The sequence below is a fragment of the Amblyomma maculatum genome, chromosome 1 (genome assembly GCF_055883805.1).
Source record: "Amblyomma maculatum isolate TAMU_Amacu chromosome 1, ASM5588380v1, whole genome shotgun sequence".
NCBI classification, from domain to species: domain Eukaryota; kingdom Metazoa; phylum Arthropoda; class Arachnida; order Ixodida; family Ixodidae; genus Amblyomma; species Amblyomma maculatum.
This window is the reverse complement of record NC_139344.1, coordinates 180827371-180836904: the sequence shown is the minus strand read 5'-3', so window position 1 is coordinate 180836904 and position 9534 is coordinate 180827371. Positions and strand designations below refer to the sequence as shown.

Below are 9534 nucleotides of genomic sequence, written 5' to 3'. Positions count from 1 at the left end.
TGAACGCTACGTCCAGAAAAGTGCACGCTGAATAAATGGCCCCAAACCATGTCCCGATTTCAAGATTGCAAATATCTAATACGTTATTACAGTGGTTGAAACGCAACTAAATGGGTGCGCACTCAGCGAAGCACACGACTGCCCCGTTCTCGTTGTAAACGGAAGACCACGAATGACTTGGAAAAGCCTAGTGATGATGACTTGCCGCTATCACCTTATCAATAGCAAACTTGCACATAGCATCACATACTGAGTGAAACGCCGCTCATAATCCTAAATTGAGCAAGCGCCGACCACGCGGACGCCGAAACGAGAGCACAGCCACGGCCGCTGCGCGCAGCTCTCCGCCCGAACTCGTCCCGGAGCGGTGGCGCCGCTGCGGTGGCGATGAGAACTAGGCGCAATACGGCTCTTCTGGGCGACGCGACGGGCCGCACCCAAGTGCGCCTCCATTGAGCGGCCGTGACTGTAACTACGGTGGCTAGATGGGTAGGTGTGCCGACCGGCAGGGCACAAAGCGTAGTTCCGCGTGCCTCCGCTTCATGACGACGAAACTGGCGCTGCTGTTCTCCGCCCGGTGCTCACCGGCGGATCGTCTGCTACTTGTCGCAATCGCATCGCGCGTTTTGTTAACCTCATTTTTGTTTAAAAACATTGCTTATTACTTGCGTTATCAGTCAGAATAGTAGCTGAAACTGAGACTTTTGTGGTCTGGCATTGAAACAATAAACAGACGACACTAGCTACCTGTTTTCTCGTCTGTTTGCTATCTGTCATCGTCCACATGCAAGCGCCGTAGCGGAGCAGGCGCTGCGCTTTTTGTGAGAAGTGATCGGAATGAAGACCAAAAAGGACACAACTTGTTTCGCACCCTTCTGCAAATCCGGCTACAAGTCATCGAGAAAAGGACTGAAAGTCTCGCTGTTTTCGGCGCCGCGGGATCCCGAACTGTTCAAAAGGTGGGAGCTTGCTCTTCATCGTGCCGACAAGAGGTTGCAGCCACACTCCGCTGTGTGTGAGCGGCATTTTATCGAACGGGATTACAAATATATGATAGAAGGCAACGTTGTTAGCCTCCCACGTTCTCACCCACGATTGACGAAAGATGCCGTGCCTTCTGCCCTGCCCGATGCCCCTGCTTATCTGTCAAGAAAGGTGACCGCGAAACGAAAGACGAAGAATTCCACAGGCTGCCGCCCAACCAAGGCTGCCAGAAGTGACAGCCACGACCTTGAGACAGTGCCGGACGATCCAGTACCTTCAAGCTCCAGTGAAGGCATCTCTACGTCTGTAACCGAAGTGTCACCTCGTGCGGTTGACATTGACTTCACCACCTGCACGGTATCCCACAGCGGCTGGACACATCACTCTATTGAAGATTCTGGCGTCTCTGCGTTCTCGACTTGCAGAAAAAGCGGACAGAGCATCGTTCTGGCGAAAGTAATACTCCTGGAGCACTGTGCGTCAAAACTGCGAGCCACCGTGTCCGTGCAAGGCGCCGTAACACAGAAGCTGGATTTGGAAACTCGTGAACAAATTGGGGACCTTTGGCTGACGTGGATGCCATGATTCCATGTCAGGGCATAAAATGCAATGACCAACTTGACACCGTCCTCGTGAAATCCAAGAATATAAGAATCCACGGAAACACAACATTCAGCTCCAAATGCGTCGGCATATCGCCACAAGTCAAGGAGACTGTTTGCATTGCCGATACGCAAAAAAGTTGCTCCTAAATCAGCTCGTACAAAAGAACAAAGGACCGGAGGTCGAGGGAGCGCGAAAAGAAGAGAAAGCTTGTAACCGCAAAGTTCAAGAGACTGAAGCGAAATATGTTTACTCTTGAGACAAAACTGGAAGAAATGAGGAGGAAGAACTCAAAACTAGAAAGCTGCGCGCTCATGTCAAGAATAGAAAATTTGCCAGTAAGACAACAGTCACAAGTCATGGCCTGTTTAAATGCTTCAAAGCGGAAAAGCACGAAGGGTTTTAAGTACCAGCGCGAGTGGCTGCTCGAATGCTTGATAATGCGGATGAGGAGCAAACGGCTTTATGAGCACCTGCGCAAGGAGAAGATCATGCTGCTGCCCGGCAGAACGTGTCTCCAACGGTACCTGCGCGGATTTCGAAGCGGATTCGGCTTCAACAAACGGGTGTTTGCTGCATTGAAGGAAAAATGCATATGCATGACGGAGCAGCAACGTCATGGCGGCATTATGATGGATGAAATTAAACTTTCCGAGAACCTGACGGTCAGTCACTACGGGAAAGTGAACGGTTTGGTGGACCTCGAAAAATTTTCATCTAGCTCTAGCTCAGAATTGGCGGATCACGCCCTAGTTGTTCTCTTCCAACCATTCACGGGAAAGTGGCACCAGGTGCTTGGCGTTTTCGCCTCGAAGGGGAACGTGAAAGCTGATGTGCTAGCAAAAATTATGGTGGAGGGTGTGATAACAACAGACGCTGCTAGCTGGAATCGTTCCATGTGCGTATTTTTGGAATTTCTGGGAAAGCAGGACAAGTTAGAAAGTCTCGCAGACTTCGCCTCTTTTCTGCAGCTCAAATCTCCGCCTATGATCGGTTGTGAGGAGCATAAGATTGAGATCACTAACAGCGTCGTCAAGTTTTACTCTATCATGCGCCTCCACTTCTTGGTCAAGAGCAAGAACCTGGCCCGTGAAAACGCGCGAAAAAAAAAAGAAGACACCTGAAATTAAGACGCGTGCTTTGAACGCATAGGCATGATTTTGGGGTGTGTTACTTCACTGACTCAAAAACACTGTGCATGCCATTTATTGCACTTTCAAAAGTTCAGCTAGAAGATACTGTTTTGCAATACAAGCTTATGCACTCGTTTTATTTTATTTATTCGCAAGGTCTGCTTACGCCCATGCACACGCATAAATCACAGCTGAACACTGTGTTAATATATATTCGCGTTGCCTTGTGATGGCGTGGAACATTTAATGGAAAAAAAAAATTAAGAACGAGGAAGTGACATAACAGTGTTTGGAGTTGCTTGCCTGAAAAATCGGGAACGCAGCAAACACGCTGTACGTAAAAAAAAACAGCCTTAAATTCGGCTCCCCTGCCTTTGTAATATGTTTACATCCCTTCCCTATTCCCGTAAGACAGCTTGTTTGCAATAAACTCATTTGCACTTGGAAAAAAGTGAAGCGAGTCGCTTTCTGTCATGCGTGGCGACGGCCGGAGGAAACGGTCATGAACCGGGCTTTCGCTGGTGGCGCCACTGCGGCGTCATGAAGAAAAGGCACGCGTTACCCCCGTCGGTCGGCACACCTACCCAACTAGACAACGTACTGTAACTATCTGTAACCTTGGTTATGAGTAATATTTTGTTGAAGCGATGACGACGAACATGGAGCTAATGGAGCGCTGTCGATAAAAAAAAAAAAAAAAAGTCTTAATTTCTATCTGCTACGTTTGTTAAGTTTTTGCTATGGTAGTTTTTACTAACGCATGGCCTACGTGCTACACTATGCGATTTATGGGGCTATGTTCACATTTAAATTAAATCCATGAAACGTGCAGCGACGCTTGGCGACAAAAAGGTCGAATAATGTAGTAGGTGCCGCCCCCTGGTGTCAAAGGCATTTTATTGAAGCACTGAAGTATGCGCTCCAGTATCTAGCGTGTATACAAGAAATGAGGGTGCACTGTTTCAAAATGGCGACTCATATTACCCGTTCAGGCTCAGCAGGCTGGCCGAAAAGCGCCCCACAAGGTCAATATACTGGAAAGTACATGGGATCTAATCCGGCAAATCTTCTAAACTTTACGCTCAATCGAACTGTTAACTTGTGAGTAGTTTCTGCTTTGTGTTTTGGTTACCGGCTCACTACTAAAGAGTGAACAATGGGCTCCACTGGAGTAAACGGTGCTAGCGTTTCTACCTGCGTTTTGCGAAGAGTGTGCTAGCAGTCATTTGTTGAGATGAATTGTTGTTTTTTTGTTCATCTTTAGGTATCCCCTCACCAACTACACTTTCGGCACGAAAGAAGCATTGTATGAACGGGACAGTTCTGTGCCGGCGCGATTCCAGCGCATGCGAGAAGAATTTGAGAAGATTGGCATGCGGCGGTCTGTTGAAGGAGTTCTTTTGGTTCACGAGCACGGTCTCCCGCACGTGTTGCTTTTGCAACTTGGGACGACGTTTTTCAAATTGTAAGTTCACATAGCGCTTCTTAGCGTTAAGTTTGTTTGAGTGTTTGATATAAGCCACTATCGTGAAGCTTCGAGTTCAGTCTTTGAAGCACGTGTAATTTTGGTGCGTACAACCGATATGTCCAGTGAAGTGGATACGCTCAACGGCTTGGCATGCCAAGCACTATGGAAGCTACCTGTTGTCGCCGTGAACTAATTGCAATTAGGTGTAAATTTACAATGTTTTGGGTAACAGAGGCGATGTTTGCTGCATTACCAACTCGTACATCATGTTAGCGGTTGGGAAGCCAAAATTTTGTACCCGTACATTTATATGCAATATATGCAGTTCTACAACTGTAAAGTTCTTCTCTCGATTAAACCATTTGCTTCATCAAGGTGATATTTTGCCTGGAAAGGATAAACGAGCCCTTCCAGACAAAACACCTGTATGATTAGGTGTTGTTGTTTGTTTGCCATTTTAATTTCTGCCATCCTATTAGGCTATACATATTTATTCATGTGTACGAGACGGATCTTCTGTGCGAAATTTGAAATGTTTTTAAGCCATTTTAAATGCTGAACTTTTGCAGGTGCGAGTTCGTAAGTATTTATTATTTCATTTGTTTGAATGGTGACTGTACTGTTTTCAAAGTCTTTTTGAAGGAGGGGTTGATAAACTTAAGCAGGTGTGACGTGAAACTAATCAAAACTTAATTGGATGCACTACTGTTGTATTAGTGCATACTTTAAAGCAAAGTTTACTGTGGACATGTTATCAGATTCTTTTTTTTTCTTTATTTCTTTTTCTACAGAAAGGGGCAGCCGAGGCAAAAGGTTGAAAAACCTGACGAGGCCTCGGCACCCAAGCAAAGTTTGACAGACCAGTGAAATAATACATTATCAATCTAGACATTACAACCTAACACAAATAATAAACGCATATGCCGCAAAGAGATTGTTACACACGTGAAAGCACAGCAGCAAAAGAAGTACACAACAAAAACAAAATAAACCGTATTACAGACATATACAATAGAATCATAATTTGCCATCCAGTCATAAGCTGCTAACATAGGTGATTGATTCACTTGCTCCAACCAAGAAAATTCAATCAAAGTGTTAAGATCAAGATACAGACATCTTGAAATGGTGTTGTTTATGCTGTCACATATGCGGCAACCTCAGTTTGTTTTCTAAAGCAGAAAATTCCACATGCACCATTTAAAGTGTCATTGCATTGGCACAACAGCAGGCTGTAGTAGTGAAATCATTTCCATATGGGCATTGGTGACGAGTGTAAGTCATAACTGCACAGATAAATCCATGTAAACAATATGCAATCTGAAGGTTAGTCGTTACATTGTTGCCTGCACTAACTACCTCGCCAGTTTGTTTGGTTCTAGTCATCTGAAACATTAAACTGCTATTGGGAAATTGTGCTTTGCATTTCAACTGCGATACTTATTTTATTTATTTACAAATACTGCAGGCCATTTCTGCCCACGCAGGAGTGGCACAATACACAAAAACTAGCTGCCAGCTTGATACGTGAGCAACATGCTTTGTGGTTTGGTGCAAGCACTGCATGGACACCCACCCAAGTGTTGTTAGCAAGTATTGACATCTCTGTCATGTTGGCTGTAACAAGCTTAGGGCTAGCATTGGCCTCGAGATGGAGCAGTCACCACCTTGTGGGACAGTGGCAAACCATACTTAATGTGGTCGCACTCTTGTGTTATCTATTAGCCAACAATGTTTACATGCACACATAGGGTGTATATAACTTGCGTCTGCTGTTTGTTTTGTGGTTGTGGTGCACTTTTATTTACTTGTCTGCCTCTTATAAAAGAAATCTGAAAAAGCTATCATCCCACACTACAAAGAAGGCAATACCGTAAAAAGCTATGTATGATACAAATTTCTTTTTCTTGATTTTATAATGTCCGATTTCCACCTCTTATTTGTGAATCTGAACAATTCGCAGCCTGAATTTGCAGTTTTGATGTATTGATGTTCAATGCTGTCAGCATCAGGCATCCAGCAAAAGGGAGCGGTATTTAGCAGTGGCGTTGGTTAAGTGTGCATGTTTTAATGGTTTTCGTTTCACCACGACCCTTGCAATTATGGTGCTTTGATACACGCAAACTGAAGCAGGCCGAGCCCACCACGTACAATGTCGAGATCAGAAAAACAGCACTCAATATTTTGTATGGGTCTCTCATAGGCCTCTTCAGCCATTCCGGCCGAGCCCTGCAGTGGATGCTTGACCAGCATTTCCAAGGAGCCCATTGTTTGCGTTTTCAAGAAATTTGGTACCTTTTAGAGGTACCTAAGGTTAGCTTCTGTGGAAAGATGTCTCTTACTAGGGATTTTGGCAGATGATACACCGGTCGATGATGATCACTAAACTCGAATCCGAGAACATTGCCTTGCCTCGCACACAATGCGAGCCTGTATGCAGTGCTAGATGCAAACAGGCGCTAATGGCGCACGCTTGCCAGCAGCTTGTTTGCTGCCGTCCGTCCCATGTCTGTGCTAGAAGCAGCATACTGGTTTACAACCGGAGGACCATGTGGCTTCTGTGATAGCCAGGGCGATGTGAGCTGCTCTTCTCCTCATGATGTGGGAAAATCTCCAATAAAGCAAGTCAGCATGAGCAGAGGTGCGAACCAGCACTGGTATATGAAGGTGCGTGGCACTATTCAACGCCTCTTGTAGGGTGGTGCTGGGCCTGCAAGTTCAGAGCGCATACTCCGAACTTGAACTTTGAATGCATATGCGCTCTGAGGATCTTTGCCACACGATGTCTCAAAGAGCGATGATGTCATTAGGCTCCATCTCAAACTAATGCAAACACTTTGCTGTCCATACAACTTAATGCAACCACCCAGAAATCGCATATTCTTGTTTCTGTTTGGAATCCAACAGCTACTGAGGTATGGGTTTGTTTGATGACTGCTGCCAAGCATGTGCAATTTGAACAGGTCGTCCTATGCCTTCTGTATGCGCGATTAGGTTGTTTGAATACTTTCTTCTTGCCATCACTTTTGAAAGATACATAGGAAACGTTTAGCCTTTATTCTTTTTTTTTTTCCTCAAAAACCTTGTCTCGTGTCTTGGTGGTTTTTTTTGAACATTTTGAGTTGATAACATTACATTTCTTGTAGTCCACTCTAATTGGCGCACAACAGAAAGTTTCAAAATACTCAGTAGAAGTGTTTTCATTTAAAATGTGAGAAACCAAATGTCTGGAACTGGTTTTTCTACCAACTTTGATGTGGTTAAACTGGCTGCTGTGACAGCTTGGATGAATCTACCTGAAATGATCATAAGCTCGAAATTTTGTTCTTCACCGGATGTAGAGCAAATAAAGATGGGTGTGCAAACTGTGATGTCACACATGAACAAGGTTGTCCAAAGGAATCTCTGGTTGAGGCTGTAAAATGACGTCTTAAAATTCATTTTGCTCCAATGAAATGCCAGCTGGCTACGAGATTTGGCAGAAATCAGAGCACTGCGGAGAATGCATCATGAAATTTCTAGTAAAACTCATAGAAGTGGAAAAAACTGCAGGGGCTCCCTTTTAAGCATAGCAGCTGTTCATATTTTTAGGTGCATTGCTATGAACTGCACTATTCTCTGTTTATGGAAACATGCAAAGAGTAGTAAATCCATACATAAGTATCCAATACCTTGAGCCTAATGTACTGTCAGTAGACTGAGCACTAAGCAGGGAGTCTAACACTGCGGTAAAATGGAAAGTGGCTTGCATGCTCAGTATTCGTGCCATCAGGATATTTTAGTGTGAAATATCCTTGCAGTTACTGTAGAACTTGTTGTTTATGAAACATTTTAGTGTACGGGCTGGTATCCTTTAATGATCAAGAAGTACAAAGGTTGATTCATCTTCATTATTGTAGGCATGTCTGTATAGTTGCCTATGTGCGTACACTCACACGATTGCCGAGATTTTATTCATGGTAAGTATACAGGATGTTTCGCGTAACTTCGGTTAAATATTTTTGAAAACTTGGGAAACTGCACCTGGGTGGAACTTTGTTTACCAATATGTTGCGCTTTGGAGAGTATTTTTTATATTCAGGCAAGAGTTACCTGTGATTATGTATGCTTTTTTGTATTATTCAGTTTAGGACCAAGTACTCGCAAGGTCTAGGTGCCCTTTTATGTAATAGGTGCCAGTGAATCAGTTTTACCCGGCTTGACATGGCTTTGCTCGAAGAAAAAGTTTTAGAAAACTGTTGTGGCCAAATTGAAAATAAGCTTTTTGACAATTTTAGTTGTTAATCCGTCGTGGAAGTCATTTGTGGAGCTGTAGAACATACACAAACTGCCACTTTGACTATGTTTGGGAGGGCTGATCCAGTGGCGTAGCTGGAAATGCTTTTCAAGGAGTGTTATACGCCACTGGCAAAAAAAAAAAAAAAAAAAAAAAGAAAAAAAAAACAGTAAAAAGAAATAGAGCCTGCAGCCAAGCAATATCTTAATTTTTCAGTGCACGTTAAAGAACCCCAGGTGGTCGAAATTTCCGGAGTCCTCCACTACAGCGTCTCTCATAGCCTGAGTTGCTTTGGGACGTTAAACCCTACAAACCAAACAACCTTAGTAATTTTTCTGCTTTAATAAGGCTTTAATAAATTTAGGGGGGGGGGGGGGGGTGAGTGTTCTGACACCGAAACACCCCCCTGCCTACGCTCCTGGGCTCATTACATAGCTGATGTCATATTTGTGTGTAAGGTATAAATTAATGTGATGTGCATTGCACATCAGGTTTTTTGTAGCAATTCTGCTTTGTGAAGTGGAACCTACCGTATTTACTCGAATGTAACTCGAGGGGCGACTTTGCATATTGGCTAATGAGAAAAAAATAGAACAGCGAATGTATTGTGAACTAAGCGCTTGAAAAAGTACCAGTAGGCATTGTGGCTTGCAGTCTCGTCAAAAATGCTTATTTGTCGTCATCAGAAGCAGAGTTCTCGGAAGATGAGTCCTCCTTTTCGCTCTTTTCCTCCCAGACGATGTCATCCTCGGAAGCCTTTGCAGTTAGGCTCACATATAAAGATCACAGATCACCTCCTGCTGCATCCACCGCCTACATATGGTAGATTAGTTAACTTCTAGCTGTTGAGCTGCCGCAGAATTGCTAATTTCTTCTGTTATCATAATAGGTTTTTGAAGCGAGTGTCGTACTCTGCACAACGCGTTGCCATTGTGTGAAATGCGATAACAGAAGTAACCACACTAATCCACTGGATAAAGGTGACAGTATGATCCTGAGCCTATGTGCAAAAAGCGCAACATTTTGACTTTGGGTGGATTGGGATTTGGCTTCCCTGACACCCACCTTGC

General features: G+C 44.2%; 1 protein-coding gene across 1 annotated transcript in view; it reads left to right on the top strand.

Annotated features, from left to right (window-relative positions):
- The first annotated feature begins 3629 nt into the window (after positions 1-3629).
- Positions 3630-9534, top strand: part of Cpsf5 (cleavage and polyadenylation specificity factor subunit 5) — a 52468-nt gene continuing 46563 nt past the window's right edge. The window contains exons 1-2 of the mRNA XM_084589715.1: positions 3630-3821; positions 3985-4185. Coding sequence (XP_084445841.1) covers positions 3667-3821; positions 3985-4185 — 356 coding nt within the window. The 5' untranslated portion in view covers positions 3630-3666. The remainder of the gene's footprint in view (positions 3822-3984; positions 4186-9534) is intronic.